Source organism: Littorina saxatilis, linkage group LG4 (assembly GCF_037325665.1).
Source record: "Littorina saxatilis isolate snail1 linkage group LG4, US_GU_Lsax_2.0, whole genome shotgun sequence".
NCBI classification, from domain to species: Eukaryota; Metazoa; Mollusca; class Gastropoda; order Littorinimorpha; family Littorinidae; genus Littorina; species Littorina saxatilis.
Window position 1 is genome coordinate 45778395 of NC_090248.1, and position 25585 is coordinate 45803979.

General features: G+C 46.1%; 1 protein-coding gene and 1 non-coding gene across 5 annotated transcripts in view; both read right to left on the reverse strand.

Annotated features, from left to right (window-relative positions):
- Positions 1 to 25585, reverse strand: part of LOC138964883 (muscle calcium channel subunit alpha-1-like) — a 123759-nt gene that overhangs the window by 89565 nt on the left and 8609 nt on the right. For all 4 annotated transcript variants that reach the window (XM_070336949.1, XM_070336948.1, XM_070336950.1 and 1 more), the window contains exons 8-17: positions 16723 to 16930; positions 15960 to 16080; positions 15308 to 15459; positions 13987 to 14099; positions 13601 to 13710; positions 10716 to 10941; positions 9525 to 9654; positions 8833 to 8892; positions 3735 to 3841; positions 845 to 932 (exon numbers count right to left, since the gene is read on the reverse strand). In XM_070336949.1, the coding sequence (XP_070193050.1) occupies positions 845 to 932; positions 3735 to 3841; positions 8833 to 8892; positions 9525 to 9654; positions 10716 to 10941; positions 13601 to 13710; positions 13987 to 14099; positions 15308 to 15459; positions 15960 to 16080; positions 16723 to 16930 (1315 nt within the window). The remainder of the gene's footprint in view (positions 1 to 844; positions 933 to 3734; positions 3842 to 8832; positions 8893 to 9524; positions 9655 to 10715; positions 10942 to 13600; positions 13711 to 13986; positions 14100 to 15307; positions 15460 to 15959; positions 16081 to 16722; positions 16931 to 25585) is intronic.
- LOC138965728 (5S ribosomal RNA) lies at positions 23338 to 23456 on the reverse strand. Its single transcript, XR_011455502.1, has one exon. It is a non-coding gene; the product is annotated as a 5S ribosomal RNA (ribosomal RNA).

Here is a 25585-nt window from a genome sequence, read left to right on the forward strand (position 1 = left end):
GTAACCGACTCACTGGTCAAGGCTGCAGGGAAACAAGAGTATCTTGTCAATGAAAGAGGTTACACACAGATACGCGATGCTGAGAACGGTGGCCGATTTTTCACTCTCTTTCTCGGAGGGCCTTCATCATTGCAGGGACTGCTGTAAAGAAATGCTAGCTCAGAAACTAACTCTTTTTGCATTGAAACATGCACCAGAACTGGTGGACACCATCGACAATGTCAAACATGAAATCGAAGCAGTTTGCTTGAGGAACGGTCGTCAGCAACTCAAACTTCTCTGTTTTCTTTTTTTAAGAAAATCTGAGGTGACTTTCTTTGTGGCCCCGCCCCCTCCCTCTGTAATGACCCCCCTCCATTAGGACCGATTTTTGTCAACATTTTCAAGGTCGCTAGAGAGGGGTTCCACTGTACTATGACCAAGTCGAAATTTCGGATAGGACACAATAACAATTCGGTCCCTTCAATTTCGTCTTATCCGGATTTGCCTGTAACTCCATCGGGTTTGTATGGGTTGTGGTAGAGTGAATATTCTTGCCAAAACCTCTGACAAACATTGGAGGGGCCAATTATTAGTGAGGGGTGTGGAAGAAACACTTGCTCCTGTTCTGAGTTATCTCAGGAAATGGTTCGTTACAGGAGCAACAAAAGCCTTGTTTAACAGTTCCAAGTACGCAAACAATGCCTCCATGACATACCTGCTTGACTCTAATTCCCTCCAGGATATACATGCTTCCCATCTCTGCCTTCAAAAAAGGGCTGCATGACTTTAATTCCTCTCAGTGCCACCCCTCCCGCAAGTTCTCCCGAGTTCTCATAACCATGACTGCTTGTGCGACACTTACCTTCAATCCTTTGGCTCTGTTGATGGCTCTGAGAGGACGTAGCACCCTCAGCACCCTGAGAATCTTCACCACAGAGATGGCCTCATTACTGCAACACACACCCCACACACCATTACTTTCACATAGGGCCTATTATCTTGCCAACAGAGCCGTTGTGTCCTCAACTGGTTTTTGTTGGTGATTATAAGACACAAAAAGAATGCATTTGAAATGAATACGAGAAAAACTTTTGTAAACCAAATAAAATTCATTCAAAGATTAACATTGAAACCAAAATCTCTGTCAAACTCAACAAAACTACACTCAACCAACTAAAAGACTAACACAATTATTTTTAGCAAAAACAAAGTCAAAACAAGAAGAGCAAACGCTCGATCGAGTCACTTTCGCAGTTCTGAATATTATATGAGGCATCAGATGGACAGGAAGAAATTGCTATTCACAACACAATGAGTCACGTTCACATAAAATTTGAGCCCGGTCACTTTTATAGTTTCCGAGAAAAGCCCAACGTTAAGTTGTGTGTTGCCGAACAGAAAAGGCTAGTTATCTCCCTTGTTTTTCTGATAACGTTCGTAAAAGGCTACAGATGTAAATACTTTGATGTAAAGAATAATCCTACAAAGTTTCAATCACATCCGATGAACTTTGTCAAAGATATAAAATGTCTAATTTTTCCTTTGACGCTGACCTGTGACCTTGAAAAAGGTCAAAGGTCAACGAAACCATCGTTAAAGTGTAGAGGTCATTGGAGGTCACGACTAAACAAAATATGAGCCCGATCGCTTTGATAGTTTCCGAGAAAAGTCCAACGTTAAGGTGGTGTCTACGGACGGCCGGCCGGACGGCCGGCCGGCCGGCCGGCCGGACAGACTAACACTGACCGATTACATAGAGTCACTTTTTCTCAAGTGACTCAATAAAATTTAGAACAAAATTGTAATGGCTATGTTAAAGAACAAAACTGAATTGATAATACTTATGAATAACTGAGCACAGGTAAAAAGAGTCACAGAAAACTTAAAGATAGTATAAAAACCCAAGAGATGAGAAGACACATTAAATGTAAATTATGATGAGATCTTTCTGTGGCTGATTTTGACAGAACATTTTGTAATCGTGAGCTCTGAAACCAAAAGTAACTAAAATTAAAGTAAACCAAAATAACCATAAGGAACATGCCATGCAAACTGAAAATGTATTTGATGCTCCAGTGAGGAAGAATAGTAAATCAAACAGAGACAAAAAACCTGAATCTACAAAAAGGAAAATAACCAAATCAAATAAAAGAAACAAATTATGCAACTGAAAGTAAGTTTTGCAATCCAAGTAAAGAATAGAATAAGAACAGAGAGAGATATAGTAAGGAGAGAGAGAGAAAGATATATATAAGGAGAGAAAGAGAGAGAGAGAGAGAGAGAGAGAGAGAGAGAGAGAGAGAGAGAGAGAGAGAGAGAGAGAGAGAGAGAGAGAGAGAGAGAGAGAGAGAGAGAGAGAGAGAGAGAGAGAGAGAGAGAGCGAGAGCGAGAGAGAGAGAGAGAGAAGATGAATGAATTATGATCAGACTACAGAGTTCCACATTCCCTACAAAGAAATGTGCAATGTAGGTTAATCACTGACTCACTTGCACAGTAGGCAGTTTTGGCTGAAGTAGTAATTTCTGTTTATACAAATAACCCATACAGGGCACTATTAAAATGACCATCGAATGACCACAACAGTTCTGTAAGGTCACTGCATGTGTTTCCTGAAAGGTAATATCAATGAAAACGATCTGTGATAAATAAAAATAAAAAATAAAAAAAAGAGTAAAATGTGCAAGATTAGACACACTGTTATAGAAAAACGGCCGACACCCCATGCTGAACACTAAACGCCAACGGCATGTTTGAATTGAAACTTCGATAAAAGTTTGAATAGACTAATTCCGGAAATAACTCTGTTGGGTTTGTATGGGTTGTGAAAGAGTGAGTACCCTTGCATTTGCACAGACAATCATTGCCATGTACTTCCTGTACATATGTTTGAAACGTGCCTTCTCGCTAGTGACTCGCCTATAATGTCACATGGGAAAGTTTCCAGACATGACATTATTTCCCATGTGACATTATAGGCCAGTCACTAGCAAGAGGGCGTGTCTCAAACACGTGTACAGTAAGCTCATGGCAATGTTTGTCTGTGCAAATGCAAGGGTACTCACTCTTTAAGAACCCATGCAAACCTGACAGAGTTATTTTCGAAAAATCGTCTATCGAAACTTCGGTAATACCCCCTTCCCCCACCCCTTTAAAAAAAAATAAAAGCTTTTTTTGTTTATTTGTATGTCAGGTGCAGTTATGCTGTGCACGGCATGTTAGTAAACAAACTCTACGGTTACAAACAAAAATACAATATAACATCATGAGTGGTAACGCACTTGCGCTCGGAAGCGAGAGGTTGCGAGTTCGACCCTGGGTCAGGGCGTTAGCAATTTTCTCCCCCCTTTCCTAACCTAGGTGGTGGGTTCAAGTGCTAGTCTTTCGGATGAGACGAAAAACCGAGGTCCCTTCGTGTACACTACATTGGGGTGTGCACGTTAAAGATCCCACGATTGACAAAAGGATCTTTCCTGGCAAAATTGTATAGGCATAGATAAAAAATGTCCACCAAAATACCCGTGTGACTTGGAATAATAGGCCGTGAAAAGTAGGATATGCGCCGAAATGGCTGCGATCTGCAGGTCGATGTGAATGCGTGATGTATTGTGTAAAAAATTCCATCTCACACGGCATAAATAGATCCCTGCGCCTTGAGTCCGAGTCTGGAGATACGCGCGCGATATAAGACTTCATATATATATCATGTTTCACATGATACCAAAGATGATCAAGAATAAAAAAAGATGACATACTCGAGAGGAAAAGAGATGAGTGAGACGGCAACAACCACCAGATCCAGGATGTTGAAGAGACTGCGGCAGAAGGACTCTTTGTGTAGCACCAGGCCATACGTGATGATCTGCAATCACAAGGTCACAATTTGCTTGTACAATTAATGACAGAATGAAAACATTACGCTATAAAACCACAGCTGAGAGAAGGCCGGGGCTCCCTTCAGAAAAGCACAACAGTTACTTTTCAGGTGACTGAAGTATAGAAAGTGACAAAAGGTTGTGTTGACAGAAATTTGATCCTGCAAAAAATAGCTGGACAAAACTCGATGTGAAAACTGGCTTTTATTCTTTTTTTATTATCTTCTGCCAACACACAATATACCATCAAGCTGCATATTGACTAAATGCACAAGAAGCTGTCGAGCAAAAGTTGTGTCACCTGTAACGCACAAAGAATTGAAACGGGAGGATGCTTTTCCATCTACAGAAAATACAAATCAAGTAACACCTCTCATATGCTCTTCTGTTCCATTTATCAATCCATTTTTTTTTAAAGTTTAGAGAATATCAGCAAGAAAACAGATTTTTGTTTGTACTACCTTTTAACAGATGTTTGTCGATGTCTCAGTTTAATATAGTGGAACTCTACTGTCACTTACCGTCTCCCTCGAAATTAATGTTTCTCCAAAAATGTATCATTACATCTATTTGAGCATTTGAAAGACGACAACAAACAACTGTGTGCGATCTTATGGATGAATGTTCTTAAAATTCCTTTTCTTCAGTTTCAAAGATGTATGGTAAGCATATTACATGGCAAGAAATACATACAGGATAAAATTGTCAGCAACATTTTAAATAAACAAATGAAGAAAAGTTCATGCACATTTGGAAGCTCTTTAACAAAACAAAATACAATGCATTTAAAACATCAGTTTAAAACATTAAGAGTTGTATGTTTACAAAAAACAAAATTAAATGAATTTTCTTAAATAATGTACTAATGTAAACTGTGCTGTATTTTCAGGCTAGGAATAAATAAGCTGATTACAAGGTGACATTTAAAAAAACACAACTACTATTACTGTTGTTTAAACATTTGGTATGTGGTGTTTGTTTTTAACCAAGAAGACCTACTGTTTACTTTGTATTATAATTTTGTAACTTACAAAAAACCAAAAAACAAACAGGAAAAATGTGACACTGCAAAATAGAAAAGAATTACCTCAATATCTTTGTCAGTCTTTATTTTCACTCAAAAACATACCTTTCCCTCGGGATTGATAAATCTGACCCCATTTTTCTAACAAGAATATTCAAACACCCAAATCCCCCATTATTCTTCTCTCATGTTTCAATCAACAAGAACCCTCCTTTACTCTGAAACACTCGTTTGCTTTCCTACAAATAGACAATTTTTGTATTTTATTTAGAATTTTCCAAATGCAGAGATATTTGCTCTCTTTTTTGCCTCTTGGTGTAGCAAGCAAAATACACAACCAAGAATAAAATTAATTTTGAGTAGAAGAAAAAACAAGTCGCGTAAGGCGAAATTACTACATTTAGTCAAGCTGTGGAACTCACAGAATGAAACTGAACGTAGTCCGCCGCTAGTGCAAAAGGCAGTGAAAGTGACGAGCCTGTTTGGCGCGGCAGCGGTTGCGCTGTGCTTCATAGCACGCTTTACTGTACCTCTCTTCGTTTTAACTTTCTGAGCGTGTTTTTAATCCAAACATATCATATCTATATGTTTTTGGAATCAGGAACCGACAAGGAATAAGATGAAATAGTTTTTGAATCGATTTCGGAAATTTAATTTTGATCATAATTTTTATATTTTTAATTTTCAGAGATTGTTTTTAATCCAAATATAACATATGTATATGTTTTTGGAATCAGAAAATGACGAAGAATAAGATGAAATTGTTTTTGGATCGTTTAATAAAAAAATAATTTTAATTACAAGTTTCCGATTTTTAATGACCAAACTCACTCATTAGTTTTTAAGCCACCAAGCTGAAATGCAATACCAAACCCCGGCCTTCGTCGAAGATTGCTTTGCCAAAATTTCAATCAATTTAATTGAAAAATGAGGGTGTGACAGTGCCGCCTCAACTTTTACAAAAAGCCGGATATGACGTCATCAAAGGTATTTATCGAAAAAAAGAAAAAAACGTCCGGGGATATCATACCCAGGAACTCTCATGTCAAATTTCATAAAGATCGGCCCAGTAGTTTAGTCTGAATCGCTCTACACACACACACAGACAGACACACACACACACACACACACATACACCACGACCCTCGTCTCGATTCCCCCCTCTATGTTAAAACATTTAGTCAAAACTTGACTAAATGTAACAACAATGCGGAACTGCTGTAACGTTAACATGAAACGGAAAAATGAAATACAGAAGTGGAAAACTTGAGTGACAAATATCAATTCACTATAATGACAAAATGAACCAAAACATCAGTGAACATTGAAAGGCATGCCAGTGTTTACCCTTGTCTGCGTGTTCTCCCTGTCACAAGACAACATGGAAACAGATACGTTACCAGCTCACCCCTCTTGGTACAGAACACAACAGACATTTACAACACACTAAGGTTACCAGCTCACCCCTCTTGGTACAGAACACAACAGACATTTACAACACACTAAGGTTACCAGCTCACCCCTCTTGGTACAGAACACAACAGACATTTACAACACACGAAGACTCTTCGTCCACAGACACAACACCAAACTTAATACAGGGGAACCCCCCTTTTAAGACCTCCACAAATCTGGGAAAATCGGGTCTTAAAAAGGAGGGAGTCTTAAAATGGGGGTAATTTTACAGTGGAAAACAAGGTCTTAACAAGAAGGGCAAAGCCCATACGACTCACATGCTTTACACATTTTTCCTACCAAAATACATGTGACCTTGACCCAAGGTCAAGGTCATCCAAGGCCATGCAACACAAAGCTGTTAATTCAAGACATAGGAAGTACAATGGTGCTTATTGGCTCTTTCTACCATGAGATATGGTCACTTTTAGTGGTTCACTACCTTATTTTGGTCACATTTCATAAGGGTCAAAGTGACCTTGACCTTGACCATATGTGACCAAATGTGTCTCATGATGAAAGCATAACATGTGCCCCACATAATTTTTAAGTTTGAAACAGTTATCTTCCATAGTTCAGGGTCAAGGTCACTTCAAAATATGTATACAATCCAACTTTGAAGAGCTCCTGTGACCTTGACCTTGAAGCAAGGTAAACCAAACTGGTATCAAAAGATGGGGCTTACTTTGCCCTATATATCATATATAGGTGAGGTATTCAATCTCAAAAACTTCAGAGAAAATGTGAAAAATAGCTGTTTTTTAGGCAACATTTATGGCCCCTGCGACCTTGACCTTGAAGCAAGGTCAAGATGCTATGTATGTTTTTTGGGGCCTTGTCATCATACACCATCTTGCCAAATTTGGTACTGATAGACTGAATAGTGTCCAAGAAATATCCAACGTTAAAGTTTTCCGGACGGACGTCCGGACGGACGGACGGACGGACGGACGGACGGACGGACGGACGACTCGGGTGAGTACATAGACTCACTTTTGCTTCGCATGTGAGTCAAAAAAGATAGTGTTAAATTGGGGGGTCTTAAAAGGGGGGTTCCACTGTAGTAACTCCAACACAGATCAACACACAGGTAAGTTCAAAATACAATGCGTTCACATGAACACACACAAAAATGCAAGTTCTGCTTGACTTGAACATTTCTTTCTCTAAATACAATGCGTTCGCATGAAAACACATGAAAATGCAAGTTCTGCTTGACTTGAACATGTCTCTCTCTAAATACAATGCGTTCGCATGAACACACACACAAATGCAAGTTCTGCTTGACTTGAACATTTCTTTCTCTAAATACAATGCGTTCACATGAACACGCATGAAAATGCAAGTTCTGCTTGACTTGAACATTTCTTTCTCTAAATACAATGCGTTCGCATGAAAACACATGAAAATGCAAGTTCTGCTTGACTTGAACATGTCTCTCTCTAAATACAATGCGTTCGCATGAACACACACACAAATGCAAGTTCTGCTTGACTTGAACATTTCTTTCTCTAAATACAATGCGTTCACATGAACACACATGAAAATGCAAGTTCTGCTTGACTTGAACATTTCTTTCTCTAAATACAATGCGTTCACATGAACACACATGAAAATGCAAGTTCTGCTTGACTTGAACATTTCTTTCTCTAAATACAATGCGTTCACATGAACACACATGAAAATGCAAGTTCTGCTTGACTTGAACATTTCTTTCTCTAAATACAATGCGTTCGCATGAACACACATGAAAATGCAAGTTCTGCTTGACTTGAACATGTCGCTCTCTAAATACAATGCGTTCGCATGAACACACACAAAAATGCAAGTTCTGCTTGACTTTGAACATTTCTTTCTCTAAATACAATGCGTTCACATGAACACACATGAAAATGCAAGTTCTGCTTGACTTGGAACATTTCTCTCTCTAAATACAATGCGTTCACATGAACACACATGAAAATGCAAGTTCTGCTTGACTTGAACATTTCTTTCTCTAAATACAATGCGTTCGCATGAACACACATGAAAATGCAAGTTCTGCTTGACTTGAACATGTGTCTCTCTAAATACAATGCGTTCGCATGAACACACATGAAAATGCAAGTTCTGCTTGACTTGAACATTTCTTTCATCTCAGCTGGGGTTGTGCGGACTTTGAGTGATTTGTGTTGGTTAATTGCCGCACCCCAAAAACTATTTTGCGCAGAGATATCGTTAAATGCATACAGCACCTGAAAAATGCAATATTTACGCACAATTTTGCAATGAGCATTACCCCTGTCTCATATACAGAACCATCAACTTTGTAACGCTTTTTAAAATTATTATGTTAAAAAAAATAAAGTGTTGTAAAACATAGAAGAGAAGCACCAACAGGAGGGAATACAAAACACTGACACGTCACAAAGGGGAGAGTGACTATTAGATTGAAGCAACAAAGTTAACAGGTGAACCAGGCAGACAGAGTGTGATCGAGCGGAAGACAGACGAACTGACCTTGATAATGATTTCTACTGTGAACACACTGGTGAAGAAGTAATCAAACTTGTTCAGAATCTGAAACATACAGAGATCTAGCATCAAGCAAAGTGTAAACACACACACACATGCACGCACACACACGTAAACACTCACACACACACACACACATAAAGAAACACAAAGATACCAGACATGACACTGAAGAGCAAACAGCATGACAATACGGTAACTGTGGATCAAGCTCTCAACTTGATTCGCAGGCAAACAAGATACTTACGGAATCTTCTTAATGTTATCATGGAACAGAAAATTGCCGGAAATAACTGTCAGGGATTTTTTGCCCTATGGAAGAGTTGCGTTACTTGGTGATCAAGGTGAGGCAAAATGTAACACTCATATATCATTACAGTAAACAATGAGATTATATGTTATATGTTTTCTAAAGAAAACCCCCCATCATATGACGATTGAATGCATTTTGGTTGATATGATGACTTTTCTTTTGAAGACATTCACATTGGATCACATTGTTCACTATCGGCGAGATTACATCTTGCCTTACCTTCCAGGAATAGAACTCAAGCTTCCACAACGCATAAACCCTTCATAGTGGTTTTTTTGCGAACACCGTCTATTGGATTGCTAAATTAACTTCAAACAGAGCTCCTTCAGCACCAGTAACCAAGCAGACAGAGACAGATACTGACCAGGTTCCTGGGTGACTCGCTGCGCAGCGGGTCCTCTGCAGCCAACATGGCGCTGGAGATGAGGATACAGGCCAACACCACGTTGCTGAAGTACGAGTGGTTGCACGTCTTGTGGCACAGCATGCGGAATCTGAAACAAATTCAACCATGAAACATTTCTTCTTCTTCGTTCATGAGCCAAAACTCCCACGGTTTTGTACATGTATGACAGTTTTTACCCCGCCATTTACACCGCTTTCGGGGGATGCATGCTTGGTATTTTTGTGTTTTTATAACCCATCTAACTCTGACATGAATTACAGGATCTTTTCCATGCGCACTTGGTCTTGTGCTTACGTGTACACACAAAGGCACTAGCAAGTCTACCTGGCAGATTGAAAAAGTCTCCACCCTTAATGCACCAGGAGCGGCCGGCATTCGAACCCACAACCTTCCGTTTGGGAGGCTGGCATCTTATCCACTGGGCCACTGCGCCCGTCATGAAACACTTAAAATCCATGGTCTTCTCCTTCTTTGTTCTTGGGCTTTAACTCTCACCTGCACTCAGTGTTGTTGTTTTTGTTGTTGAATTGGTTTTTACATGTATGGTGTCATGATAATAGACAAAGGGACAAAACAAATGTCCTTTCTTAGCAGGTGTCCCCTCCTCACATTGCAGGCACCACTGTATTAAAACATTTTGATCTTTACAATTAGACAAAGCAACGGACGGATAACAGTAAGTCTGTGAAATTAACCCAAATTCCATAAGTACAGTGTAACCTGTCTACAACGACCTCCCACAGGACTGACCAACAGGACCGACCCACAGGACTGACCCACAGGACCGACCAACAGGACTGACCCACAGGACCGGCCAACAGGACTAACCCACAGGACCGACCAACAGGACTGACCCACAGGACCGACCAACAGGACTGACCCACAGGATTGACCCACAGGACCGACCAACAGGACTGACCCACAGGACCGACCAACAGGACTGACCCACAGGACCGACCAACAGTGGTCCTTGGAGACAGGTGGTCGTTATGGAAAATTGAATTATAGAAATAAACTAAACTTGTCAGGGATCCTTTAGGGTGTACTTTTTGGATAGGTGGTAGTTTTTGAGAGGTGGTTGCCTGGGCAGATTCAACTGTACTAAGAGTAACCGTGTCAGACCGAAAGAGTCGAGAGAAATGTACTGACTTGTTGGTGGGCGAGAACACGAAGAGAGAGCTGGCTTGTGGGATGGGCTTGCTTTTGGACGAGATGTGGAGCTCCGACATCCTGCGGGGCCGGGCCGTGGACTGTGTGTCCTCATCATCCTCGCCACCTTCCCCCTCTTCATCATCCTCTTCTTCCTCATCCTCCTCCTCATCTTCCTCGCCACCTTCCTCCTCCTCATCCGTCTCTTCATTGTGGTCTTCCTCGTCTGCAAGGAAAATGAGGTGTGCGTTAGACATCCACTCCCCTCCAAACTCTGGCATCTTGGAGTGATCATGCATCTGCAGGTATCGTTGATCATCAGGTGGTCCATCTCACATACCATTTTTATTACAACCACGTGCAATACACACGAAGGTTGCTTTGCTTGTGTACATTCTTTTCATAAATACATTCAAACACTACAAAATACACAGTATTCATTGAATGGCTTACACACACACACACTCACTCACTCACAAACACATGCACACACACACATCTGGTTCTTATGTCTTCCGAAGCAGACGGACCCCACTTTCTCATCCATTGTTTGATTGTAATTCGTATGGACAATAAATTATCTCATGTCATATGACTTTTATCCTTCCAAGATAAGTGGTTGCTGATTTCTGCTTTGATTCATATTAAAGCACACTACAGCTGTCCCTGCAATGTACGGCCCCCGGCGTGAGCGGACACCTGACATGTACGGACACATTTGCTCGGCACGGAGTGTTTTCCTTCTATATTTGCCCCCCCTTAAACGGACACCTGCAAAACGTGGACGCGGACACTCATTTTCGGTCCCAACAGCAGGTCATACCTCCAATGTACGGACAGACCATCGTCAAATTTTCACCACAACAAAATCGATAACAGAGCAGTCCGGCTCTTGGTACAAAGATCACAGCCGCAATGGCGTGATGACAGTCACTGATTACTTGAGTGCACATGTACCCATCAGAAGGGGGGGGGTAGTTTTGGTCAGGAGTGGAGTACATGTATGCGAAGATGCCAACATGAAACTGCACTGTGCTCTTTATTCTTGTCTGTTGGACGTAATCAACAGAAACCACAGTCGATGAAGGTCCTGAGCGAAAGAGAGTGAAAAACCGGCCACAGTTCTCAGCATCGTGTGTCTGTGTGTAACCTCTTTCATTGACAAGATACTCTTGTTTCCCCTCAGCCTTGACCAGTGAATCGGTTGCCTAATCTGTGAACCCTTCAGTTGTCTTGCTTTGTCAAAAGTTACGACACAGTCAACTGGTTTTGCTCTGAGTGAACAGCCCCAAACAGTACATGGCTGGAGGGAGTGAGAGAAGGGGGGGGGGGGGGGGGGGGGGTGGAGGGGTAGCTGGCTAAACTCTGTGGGGTGTCTGGTGTCACTACATGTCAGCAGGAAGAGCATTGGAGAGAAATAGAGAGGTGTACTCTTCCACACAATTTCCAAGCATCAGTTGTCACGGCTTGGGGTAGGCATTAGACGATTAGTGAGGGAGAGTGGGAGCTGTGTTATGTACAGTGTATTTCCGACTGAAGAGTGAAAAGTCACTGCCATGCCACATGATCGGCATGCAGTCAATAAAGCCAGACAAGAAGAAAATAAATTACATGATTATGACATGCAGCTCTATCTGCTGCTATTTATTCAAACTGGTTTTCAAGCTTATTCTTGCAAAGCATCTGCACACGCTCCTCTGTGCTGTGTTTGTGTGGCTGCTTTCGTATGTCAGTGCATGGTGAGTGTGTTCACTGCCTTGAGGATGTATTTGATCTCTTCTTTTGAACACTTTTCATACAAATCATTTTTACAGAACGTTTAAAGAAGTATTAGGAGTTTGTTGTTATTGTTTAGTAGCCACAACTTGCACAAGAAGTGATTAGCATAGACTCAATCCTGTTGTTTGTGTGTCTCTGTGTGAGTGTATGGGGGAGGGGGTGGTGTGGTCACCCCTCCCGTGACCGGACACCTGCAATGTACGGACAGTTTTGCTATGGCCCAAGGGTGTCCGTTCATGAGAGGGACTGCTGTACATGACAAACTGGCGCTTTCTTTATTTGGTGTTTAACGTCGTTTTCAACCACGAAGGTTATATCGCGACGGGGAAAGGGGGGAGATGGGATAGAGCCACTTGTCAATTGTTTCTTGTTCACAAAAGCACTAATCAAAAATTTGCTCCAGGGGCTTGCAACGTAGTACAATGTATTACCTTACTGGGAGAATGCAAGTTTTCAGTACAAAGGACTTAACATTTCTTACATACTGCTTGACTAAAATCTTTACAAAAATTGACTATATTCTATACAAGAAACACTGAACAAGGGTAAAAGGAGAAACAGAATCCGTTAGTCGCCTCTTACGACATGCTGGGGAGCATCGGGTAAATTCTTCCCCCTAACCCGCGGGGGGTACAAACTGGCGCTGGATTGATATACTGTAATAATGTTTGCTCAAAGGCAAAGCAAACTTCCTTGCTTCATGATTCTACCAGTTGTGCGGTAAACATAAGAGCCACACCTGTGCGTGTTAGGCTTTCATCCTCTTTGAAAAGAGGTGGCCGATTTTTTATTTGATTTGTAGATGAAAATTGCATGAGAAACTGGCCCTGGCTGGCGTTGTTTTTTTCTTGTTATAAATTTTGCACAAAAATGTTCTACAGTTTTTGCAAGATTTGGGTCGTTTTGCTGCAGGTTGGTAATGGAACAGCCTCTCGAATCTCATGCCGATATCTTTGTTTTTAAAAATTCTAGCAGTGGAAGTAAACACAATGAAGGATGGATGATAATACATTGTGGACGGATGCATGTTTTTGATTTAAAGCCCCACAATGATGTGCTTGGCAACAAACAAACAAACAAACAAAACAAAAACACAATGACCATACCTCTGATGGGCACTCTGTGACTGTTCCGTCGCTGGCCGGGCAGCTCGCGGTCAGGGCTCAGGTCAATACGCACGTGATGTTCACTGGGACTGCGCTCCTTTCTGTGAGACCTATCAGCAAAGACATAGCAGGACATTATTAACCTGAGTCACTGTTTGCGATGTGCATATAATGGTGTGTGTGTGTGTGTGTCTGCAAGTGCGTGCCGGCGTGCTTGCATTTCTGTGTGCGCGTGCGTGTGAGCCTGCATGTGCACTCTCCACCTCAAACATAACTTCCATAGCCTCATCATTTTTCATGCACCCTTTTTCCTTCCACAGTATATTTATCTGAAAAACAAGAGAGTTGAATATATTTGCTGTGGGAAGAACAAAAATAAAGAGTACCTTCTGCTGTATGCGCTTCTGTTGCTCGGCTGACGACTGAGATGTTCTTTCGTCTCGCTGTCCTCATTGTTGTCATTGCCGTTCACATCTACACCCTCATCTTCTTCGTTGTTCTGAAATGCATTCAAAATGAAATGATCACAATGTCATTCTCAGTTTAAAAAAACAACAACGTCCAAACACACTCCAAAGCATGCATGCATATGGTCGTACCCAAACATACCATAAAACATTCCAGGCAATAAATACATCACATCTTAGTAAGTACCCTTGACATGTACACAAAAAAAGCTTCCAAGAAGGAGCACTCTGGCAAAACGTAAACAAAATTGGTTGTGGAAGTTAAATTAGGTTCCTTCTTTTTACCATATGCTCTTCCTGTTTGATTCAGATGGGACGTATAACACCTCAACATCGTCCAAAATCTCATATTTACACAATGGTCTGCCTTCAAAGAGAAAAAGAGAGAAAGAAAGAGGGGGAGAGAGAGATGGGGGGAGAGAAAGAGAGAGAAAGAGAGAGAAAGAGAGAGAAAGAGAGGGAGAGAGAGAGAGAGAGAGAGAGAGAGAGAGAGAGAGAGAGAGAGAGAGAGAGAGAGAGAGAGAGAGAGAGGAGAGGGGGGGAGAGAGAAACTCAATTTGAGAGAGAGCACAGAGACAGACAGAGAGAGATGACAAAAAGAAGTTGACAAACACAGACGAAAGAGACCAGGAGAGAGTCAAGTCACAAAAAGAGAGAAAGAAAGAGGGGGAGAGAGAGAGGAGAGAGAGAGAGAGAGAGAGAGAGAGAGAGAGAGAGAGAGAGAGAGAGAGAGAGAGAGAGAGAGAAACTCAATTTGAAAGAGAGCACAGAGACAGACAGAGAGAGAGAGAGAGAGAGAGAGAGAGAGAGAGAGAAAAGAGAGAGAGAGAGAGAGAGAGAGAGAGAGAGAGAGAGAGAGAGAGAGAGAGAGAGAGAGAGAAACTCAATTTGAAAGAGAGCACAGAGACAGACAGAGAGAGATGACAAAAAGAAGTTGACAAACACAGGCGAAAGAGACCAGGAGAGAGTCAAGTCACAAAAAGAGAGAAAGAAAGAGGGGGAGAGAGAGAGAGAGAGAGAGAGAGAGAGAGAGAGAGAGAGAGAGAAAAAAAAGAGAGAGAGAGAGAGAGAGAGAGAGAGAGAGAGAGAGAGAGAGAGAGAAACTCAATTTGAAAGAGAGCACAGAGACAGAGAGAGATGACAAAAAGAAAATGACAAACACAGACGAAAGAGACCAGGAGAGAGTCAAGTCACAAACTTGCATCAAAAACTTGCATCATTGAAAGGCCAAGCTGTTTACCTGGCCGTCTTTCTCAGGAGTCTTGCTCTTGGAGCGACGTATGGATCGTGTACGCTCCTTCTCTTCCTCCTTCTCTGCCTCGATGTCTGTCAAGCTCTGAGCGTCCGCCAAGTTGTCCACAGCGATGGCCAAGAAGACGTTCAGCAGGATGTCTGACGTGGGTCAAGGTTACAAAATCACATTGGCTGACATTTCAAAGATACAGTGGAATCCCGCTTTTAACGCCTCCGTTAATCTAAGAAAAACATGTCTTCATGATGAACGAGTCTCAAAGTGGAGGTAGTGTATAGAGGTTATAAACAGAAATTTGAAGGGAAAAAAACAAGAAACAAAGGGGGGGGAGGGGGGCGGGGAGTCTAAAAGGGGGTTCCACTGTGCAGCCTTTCTGAAGACTTATGCAGTTTAAACATTTCATCAAACCAGTAGTTGCTGCTGGGACAAACGATTTTTTTCCCAATGATCTTTGTTTTAAACCTTGGCAAGCCAGTAAGCCAGAAATAGATGGATTCTGCTCTATGTGCATGACTATGAGTATGAATTTTACACTCCTGCATTTTTCTTCTTCCGAGTCCAGATAAATGGTCATGGTAGTACACCCCTTTCCACAGTACTTTAGCGTGGTTTGACAGCTTCACAGGCAGTGAAAGGATACAGTTACCACAGATGAACAATACGACAAAGTAGAGGCAGACGATGACACCGATGTTGCCGACACCTCCGTAGGCTCGGATTCCATCGTACATCACCATGTTCCAGTCCTCACCGGTCAAGATCTGACAAAGGCAAACAGCGGTTCATACACTGATACACCTCATGAAGACCACACATTCAGCAATCTTTAACCTGATGATAATGTTGTTACATCCCATTTTTCTGAGCTCATTCCAGTCCACCGAGCTGGAAATGGGCATCGGACTCTAGCCAGGGCTTAGGAGGGTGAAGGAAGGAGATGGGCCCCACCCTCATAAAACTGGCCCAAGAGTAGTTGAATCTGTAACAGGTCTCTCCCCTGCGATTCAAATAGTCTGGCCTTTAACCTTTCATTTTGTTCCACAGCCTACCCCTTCTTCTTCGTTCATGGGCTGAAACTCCCCCGGCTTTTACGTATATATGACCGTTTTTACTCCGCCATTTAGGCAGCCATACACCGCATAAGGTGACCTGGGAGATCAGAAAAAATCTCCACAACCCATCAGGCGCAGCCAGGATTCGAACTCACGACCTTCTGCTTGGGAGGCCGGCATCTTATCCATTAACTAAAACGACTAAAAATGCTTTTGGGATTATCTTTAACCTTTAATTTTGTCCCACAGCCTACCAATATGTGTACTTTAGGACCCACAAGCCATATATACTCCCCATCTTTCCTCACTTCTTCAAATGTTAAACAAGTGTGTGAACACCGCTCAGCGTACCTGGAACACGGTGAGCAGAGACTTCCAGAAGGTGTCAAAGTTGCTGCGTGGCGTCTCTCCGCCCTCAAAGTTGAACCTGCCGCCAAAGAGCTGCATGCCCAGCAGGGCGAAGATGACGATGAAGAGGAAGAGAAGCAGCAAGAGACTGGCGATGGAGCGCATACTGTTCAGCAGTGACGCCACCAGGTTTCTCAGGGAGGACCAGTACCTGCACGTGACAAGAGCGCTGGTTGAAAATATGACAAATTTTGAAATCTTTGGGTGTGATCCAGCTAATCCCTGAGGGTTAGACAATAAAAAAATGTAAAGAACGGTATATGCAATTAAATCAGTATACTGTTCAGCAGTGACGCCACCAGGTTCCTCAGGGAGTACCTGTACGTGACAAGGGCACCGGTTGCAAATGGGACAAATTTGGACACCTTTAGGTGTGATCCAGCTAACCATGAGGGTTAGACAATAAATAAACAAGAAGGGCAAAGCCCATACGACTCACATGCTTGACCTTGACATGACCTTGACCTTCAGGGTCAAGGTCAAATAACTAAACCTAGCAATGACATCATACACGCTTTACACATTTTTCCTACCAAAATACATGTGACCTTGACCCAAGGTCAAGGTCATCCAAGGTCATGCAACACAAAGCTGTTAATTCAAGACATAGGAAGTACAATGTAAGGCTTCTTTTTAAGCCTACTGTCTATATGATACTTACCGAGACAGTACTATTCTTGCACATTATCTATTATAGGCCGAAAAAATTGGACAAAACGCTGAGTGGGTACAATTATCTCCCATAACCATGCGCCACCGTGGATCCCAAGCACTGTCCGAGTGCTTCCCCCTTACAGGATGTAGGTGGCGCGTCCTCTTTCTTTATGAGCTGCAGACCCTCAAAAAGCCCATAACATATCAAGAGGGGAGGCGGGAGGGAAACTCTAATAGTACTGTCTCGGTAAGTATCATATAGACAGTAGGCTTAAAAAGAAGCCTTACAGTCAATATAACACTTACCTCGACAGTACTATTCTTGCACAGAATACCAGAGTGGTGTGAGGGTGATATGTAGAGTATTAAACTCCTTAATCAAAATCACTTAAATCCAAGGATTAAGATACCCAGGCAATTTTCGAACAGTACTACCGTAAAAGAAAATATACCCAAGAAACATACCTTAGACTGACGTGACCATGCTAGCAACCACTGCTGTGTGGTGAACTCAATGTCAAAGTCCAGGCCACTCAAAGCTTGAATACCACTGAGTCTACGGCAAGTGGCTAAAGCGATGAGGAACAATTAGTCTTAAAAATCAGCAACTTGATACTGATGCCTGCCAGGGGTTCAAACTCATTGCTACGCAGGAGTTTGAGGACCAGAAAGACATCCCCCTTGGGAAATGAAACCCGAGGTTTAGACACCGCTGCATTGCTAATACCCGAAAGGACATTAGCGATGAGGGAGGACCTGATCAAGTGTTCAGTTCTGCGACCAGTAGCGGCCGCAATCGTGGAAGCGATGGCAGATCTGTATCCAAGAAGAGTCTTAGAAGAAAGACTCTTCTTTTGATACACTTCCACCAGGAAGTTGGCCAAGTCCTGTGTTGAGGGATAAAGCGGCTTTATCCCCTTGGACAAGGCGAAGGTGGCCCAAGCTCTCCAGCGTAAGTCGTAGAGCTGATTAGTTGATCGCCTCTTAGCGTTCAAGGAAAACTCTACTGAACTCTTGTGCAATCCTAGTGCAAGCAGTTTGGAGCGCACAAGAGCCATGCGGTCAAGCACAGACTCTCTGGACGTGGATGAGGGAGGCATGATCGAGGCTGGAGCAGACCTCCCCCGTCCAGATCCAGAGGTAGAGGGTCTACGTGGGTGAGACCGCGAAGATCTGGAAACCACGGAGCTGTTGGCCAGTAAGGCGCGACCAAAATCAGTCTTGGTCGTTCCTGCAGATATTTTGCCAGCACCCTCGGAATCAGAGATGTCGGGGGATAGGCGTAAGCATCGAGGAGCCTCCACAAGAGAGTGAATGCGTCCAAGTGGAACGCATTCATGTCTCGAAAGGGGCTGACGTACCTGGGAAGCCGAGCGCTGAATCGAGTTACGAACAGATCGATCAGAGGACGGTCCCACCTTGCCCACAGACGCTGTAGAACGTTGTGAGCGATGGTCCATTCTGTGGAGAGAACCTGATCGCCCCGACTGAGAATGTCGGCCAGGGCGTTCAGTTTCCCCGGAACGAACTGGACTGACATCCGGACCTGATTGGTCTGGCACCAGAGCAGAATCTCCTCCGCCAACAGGGAGAGGGACCGAGAATTGGTGCCCCCCTGGTGGCGAAGGTAAGCTAAGCATGTGGTGTTGTTGTCCCCGTTGAAAATCAGAGGGGCCAAGGACAGGTCGAATGGGAGGGCCCGAAACTCGAACACCGTGCCCTCCCAAACGAACCGGAGCAGATGTCGGTACCCCGGGGCCACCAGGATGTGGAAGTAAGCATCCTGGAGGTCCCAGACATGGCCCAATCGTTTGGCCGGATGGCCAACCGGACCGACGAAGGGGTTTCCATCTTGAACTTGCACCTGTGAAGGTACAAGTTCAAGGTGGAGAGGTCCAACACCGGCCTGAACCGGCCGTCCTTTTTGGGGACGGTGAACAGGCGGGAGCAGAACCCCAGAGAAGGCTGAGAAAGGGGGTAGACCGCCTTCTTCTCGACCAACGAGTTCACCTCGTCCTGAAGAGCCTGCCATCTGGCAGGCTCTCGAGGAGGGGGGAACGTCCAAGGTAGAGCGGACAATGGAGGTTGTGACGACAGCGGTAGAGAAAACCCCGACCACACCACCCTCAAGAAAAACTGGTTGGAGACCAGTCTGCCCCACATGCCGCGGGCCCGAAAAAAGGGAACCGACGGACGAAAGAGGGGCAACTTGAGGGGGCGTCAACGTAGGGCCGGGACTCACTGAAAATTCTGCTGGCGGGCAGGCGCAGGCTTGCGACCACCCCCCCTGGTGGTGCTGCTTCCCCTTACCTGTCTGAGCACCCTTTGTCTTGCTTGGGAACGCAACAGGCGCCTAAGAGGAGGAAGAAGGAGGCAGTGAAACTGGCTTCTTCTTCTTCTTCTGAGGCTGGGAGCTGGAGGTGACTGTAGCACTTCTCTTACTCCCCGCCGCCGTCGCCGAAGCAGCGAGGCCAACCATCAGAGAATCAGTGTTCCTCTGGCGTGTGGACTCCACCACAGAACGAACAGTGTCCGGATGAAAGAGGGAAGAAGGCTGAGGAAACGTGTTCCTCAGACTCTTCCTCATATCCGGAGGCACTATAGAAGTAGGCAGAAAATGATCACGGAACAGGGCCAATAAAGTGGACCCGTGTTCCAATGGCCAATTCTGCCGCAGACGTCACGCACGATCGCACGGCATGCAAAGCCCGATCCACTCGAACCGTGTCAAGGACCCGAGTGGAATCGGACTCTGCCCGATCGGGAGGGTCCAACAGTGTGGACAGCGTGCTCATCCATGTCAAGGCCTGTGATTGGGCCTCGACTGTGGAAGAAACGGTGGCCTCAAGATTGTGGAACGAAGCAGAGCTCAGTTCCACCTTCTTGACCGAAGGCACCTCCCCAACGAACACATCACCGTCAGCCCCACCCTAAACACTCGAAGTCTGGAAAGGGAGAGTTCGAGAGTCAAAGGGAAAAGGGAGGGACGAAACAGATTGGACACGAGGAAACAGTGGAGGTGCGCCTCCCGAAGGAAAGCATGGCACTGAACCCGCGTCCTCCCGAGGAACATAGGTCGCGTTTGCACGTGAATCTGTACTCCTCAGGCGATGTGCTGCCGCTTCCACCGTGGCACTAAGACTAGGGTGGAACGCGAATTGCCGGCGGCCGGATCGTTCATAAAACGAGCCGCCGGCAGACGCGGCGTGAGCCTCCCGCGCCCGGGCCGAAGCGGACTCAAAGGACGAGAGGGCGTCTCAGGGAAGGACGTCCTGAAACTGTTCAAACGTCCTTCTAGCTGTGCGAGGACGAGCCTCCTGCCTCTCGTCCTCAGACCCCGGGTCCACGTCCTGTGTGTCAACACTAGACGACAGACGCTTAAGAGAGGCATCCGTGACGTCAAGACGCCGCGTGATGTCTGTCATGTACTGTTGGAAAGTACGAAGCATAGCTTCGGAAGTTCCATCAGAAACCGGCAAGGGTAGAGGTTCAGTGTTAACCTCAGGGCGACCCTGATCCTCCTCCCTATCGTCCTCCGACTCACTCTCCTCTTCACTTCCCGACAACTCCTCAAAAGCAGGAGTGTAGGGAGCTTGAGGGGGAAGAGCCGAAAGCGATGAAGCAGGCTGTGAAGAAACGCCCACAGAAGCAAGAGGCCGCGAAGACCCCTGCCCCAAAGACGAAACGTCTCCAGCAGCCGAAGGGGGAGAAAAACAACAACCCTGCGACTGTTGGGTCAGCCCAGCCAACGAACCCCCGCCATTTATAGACTGAACAGGAACCCATCGGGTCTGATCAGAAAAGAAATGGTCCGGTCCGGTCGGGGGTGCCGATCCGGTCCGGTAGGGTGGTCCGGTCCGGTGCCGTACCATCCGGAGGTCCCGTTCAGCACCGAACCATCGTACCCACAGAAGTGTTCGGGTGGTTAGGTCCGGACGTGGACATACCGTACCATCCGGACCCGTAGGTCCGGTGGTCCGGTATGGTCCGGTTCGGTGCCAGACCATCCAGACCAACAGAGGTGGTCGGGTGGTCCCGCACCGGACCATCCGGACCCGTAGGTCCGGACCCGTAGGTCCGGTACCATCCGGAGGTCCTGTTCGGCACCGAACCATCCGTACGCACAGAAGTGTTCGGGTGGTTCGGTCCGGGCGTGGACGTACCGTACCATCCGGACCCGTAGGTCCGGTTCGGTGCCAGACCATCCGGACCAACAGAGGTGGTCGGGTGGTCCGGACCGGTCCGGTAGGGTGGTCCGGTCCGGTGTTCCGGTCCGGTCCCGTACCATCCGGAGGTCCCGTTCGGTACCGAACCATCCGTACCCACAGAAGTGTTCGGGTGGCTCGGTCCGGACGTGGACACACCGTACCATCCGGACCCGTAAGTCCGGTATGGTCCGGTTCGGTGCCAGACCATCCGGACCAACAGAGGTGGTCGGGTGGTCCGGTCCGGACCGGACCACCGGTCCAGCACCGGACCATCCGGACCCGTAGGTCCGGTCCGGTCCCGCACCATCCGGAGGTCCCGTTCGGCACCGAACCACCCGTACCCACAGAAGTGTTCGGGTGGCTCGGTCCGGACGTGGACATACCGTACCATCCGGACCCGTAGGTCCGGTTCGGTGCCAGACCATCCGGACCAACAGAGGTGGTCGGGTGGTCCGGACCGATCCGGTAGGGTGGTCCGGTGTTCCGGTCCTGTGGTCCGGTCCCATACCATCCGGAGGTCCCGTACGGCACCGAACCATCCGTACCCACTGAAGTGTTCGGTCCGGACGTGGACCTACCGTACCATCCGGACCCGTAGGTCCGGTGGTCCGGTATGGTCCGGTTCGGTGACAGACCATCCGGACCAACAGAGGTGGTCGGGTGGTCCGGAACCGGACCATCCGAACCCGTAGATTCGGTCCGGTCCCGTACCATCCGGAGGTCCCGTTCGGTACCGAACCATCCGTACCCACAGAAGTGTTCGGGTGGCTCGGTCCGGACGTGGACATACCGTACCATCCGGACCCGTAGGTCCGGCATGGTCCGGTTCGGTGCCAGACCACCCGGACCAACAGAGGTGGTCGAGTGGTCCGGTCCCGACCGGACCACTGGTCCGGTACCGTACCCTCCGGACCCGTAGGTCCGGTGTGTTCCGGTTCGGTGCCAGACCACCCAGACCAACAGAGGTGGTCGGGTGGTCCGGTCCCGACCGAACCACTGGTCCCGTACCGTACCATCCGGACCCGTAGGTCCGGGGGGTCCGGCAAGGGCCAGAGGTACTGTCCCGCACCGGACCCTAAGGTCCGGTACGGTCCCGTACCATGGGTCCCGTCCGGACCAAACCCGGAGGTCAAGTCCAGTCGGGACCCGTGGGTCCGGTTCGATCCCGACCCGTAAGCCTGGAACGTTCCGGACCCTTGGTCCGGACCATCCGTCACCCGAACACCAGACGCTAAGGAATGGCGTGGGGTCAAGACGGTCCGGTCGGAGGTGTCGGTCTGAGCAACAGAAACAATGTTCCCGTCGCCCTGACCATTCGACAGAAGTACCACGTTCTGTCGAACACCTCCACGTCCAGTAACTAGTCGGCCGGAGCGTTTCAAGAGGGACAGCCACCAGTCACACGGACGTCAGAGGGAACCGTAGTAGCAGTGGTCGTAGGCACGAAGCCTGAAACCCCTGCCCCCACAGGACCGCCCTGAACGGGGTCAATTCGCATCCCAACCCCAGCGGGGAGGGAATTCAGAGACCCCGTCATCTCCTCCGATCTCCCCCCCCAGGAGGCCGAAACTACTGTCAAAACAGCAGCAGACGACCCAGCGAGGGAGTTCAGAGGAGGACCCGTGTCCCTCCTGGCTTCCACAGCGGTGGAAACCGAGGAGGGCACAGGAGAGGCACCGGAAAAGGAAGATTTTAATGCCAACTGCACCCGGTGTTCCCAGGCGGTCACCCATCCAAGTACTAACCGGGCCCGACGTTGCTTAACTTCGGTGGTCGGACGAGAACCGGTGTTTTCAACGTGGTATGGCCGTTGGCTGTCAAAACCTGAGTCTCTCCAGTAGCCCCTAGATCGGATTCACCAACCCCCAAAGAGGGTTGGGAATCGACCTGCCCCCGGATTCGAGCCAGGGGGGAGAAGGAAACCTTCCCCCCAGGCTTGAAACCGGGAGGAGCTGAAGCCTGAGACTGAGGGCCGGACAACGGCGTCGAAGGGGGGGAAGCCTGTTCCACTGAAGGAGAAGGAGAAAGAAGCTTTTTCTTTCCCCTCGACCTTCCCCGAACCTTCGACGGCGCAGCCCCGCCCGAAGTCCCAGGCTCAAGCCCAGCCTGTTTGAGCAAGCTCGCATTGAGCTTGCTCAAACAGGCTTTCTCCGCCCTCCCTCGCCGCAAACGCAAAGCGTTTGGGGAGGGAGAGTCGGAGCGCCGAAAGATCCCCTTCTCCGTGCGTAAAACATGACGCTGGGCGCCCGGAGAAGGGTTGCCCCCGGCAGACTCTGGTTCCGTAGAACCAGAGCCCAAAACAGGACGAGACATCCTACCTCGCCCTGTACGTACCCTTAAAGACCGAGAATTAACAAAATTCAAAGAAAATTTAGGTCAATACTCAAGTGAATGCGGCGAAACGAGAAGCAGACGACCGGTCACCACGAAGTAGGACGGGAGGCACGCCGAGTCCGCCACACAAAAACGGAGGCACAAGTTGAAGGAAACACAACGTAGCCTCAAGCCAGAAGTGGAATAACACACAATAATCCAACAGGTGATAGTCCACACAGAAAAGGAGCCTCTTAGTCCAAAATAATCCGGGAGCGTAGCAGAAACACAGCCGGTCTGACACGCGCGAAAAAAGAAAGAGGACGCGCCACCTACATCCTGTAAGGGGGAAGCACTCGGACAGTGCTTGGGATCCACGGTGGCGCATGGTTATGGGAGATAATTGTACCCACTCAGCGTTTTGTCCAATTTTTTCGGCCTATAATAGATAATGTGCAAGAATAGTACTGTCGAGGTAAGTGTTATATTGACTGGTGCTTATTGGCTCTTTCTACCATGAGATATGGTCACTTTTAGTGGTTCACTACCTTATTTTGGTCACATTTCATAAGGGTCAAAGTGACCTTGACCTTGATCATATGTGACCAAATGTGTCTCATGATGAAAGCATAACATGTGCCCCACATAATTTTTAAGTTTGAAACAGTTATCTTCCATAGTTCAGGGTCAAGGTCACTTCAAAATATGTATACAATCCAACTTTGAAGAGCTCCTGTGACCTTGACCTTGAAGCAAGGTAAACCAAACTGGTATCAAAAGATGGGGCTTACTTTGCCCTATATATCATATATAGGTGAGGTATTCAATCTCAAAAACTTCAGAGAAAATGGGAAAAATGGGAAAAATAGCTGTTTTTTAGACAACATTTATGGCCCCTGCGACCTTGACCTTGAAGCAAGGTCAAGATGCTATGTATGTTTTTTGGGGCCTTGTCATCATACACCATCTTGCCAAATTTGGTACTGATAGACTGAATAGTGTCCAAGAAATATCCAACGTTAAAGTTTTCCGGACGGCCGGACGACTCACTTTTGCTTCGCATGTGAGTCAAAAAGGTAAAGAACAGTATGCAATATTAAATAAGTAACTTAAATTCCTCTGCCTTTGGCAATTCATCAAAGCTTATTGTGTGTGTGTAAATTAAGAAACATGTAAGAATATCAGAAAGAAGGCATATAATATATTCCATTCATGGAATGGTAAATCTAAATATGAATAATGGCTCTCTAAATATGTACTCGCAGGCCACTTATCCTATTGAGGACATTACCAGATGATTCACTAAAAGATGACAGCCTGGCTATTTTGTTGTTGTTCCCCTTTTCATTTCTAAACACTGAGGTGAGGCAAACACTCCCTGGCCCTATATATATATATACCCCCTGTTCTGCTCTTCTTCTTCGTTCATGGGCTAAAACTCCCACAGTTTCTAAGTGTATGATCGTTTTTACCCCGCCATTTAGGCAGCCATACGCTGACTTCGGGGGACATAACGCTTGTGATTTCTAAAAACTGAGGTTAGGTAAACGCTGCCTGGCGCTATCTATACCCCCTGTTCTGCTGTTTCCACACATGATCATCTTTTCTTTACTGCAAAAATACACAAATGC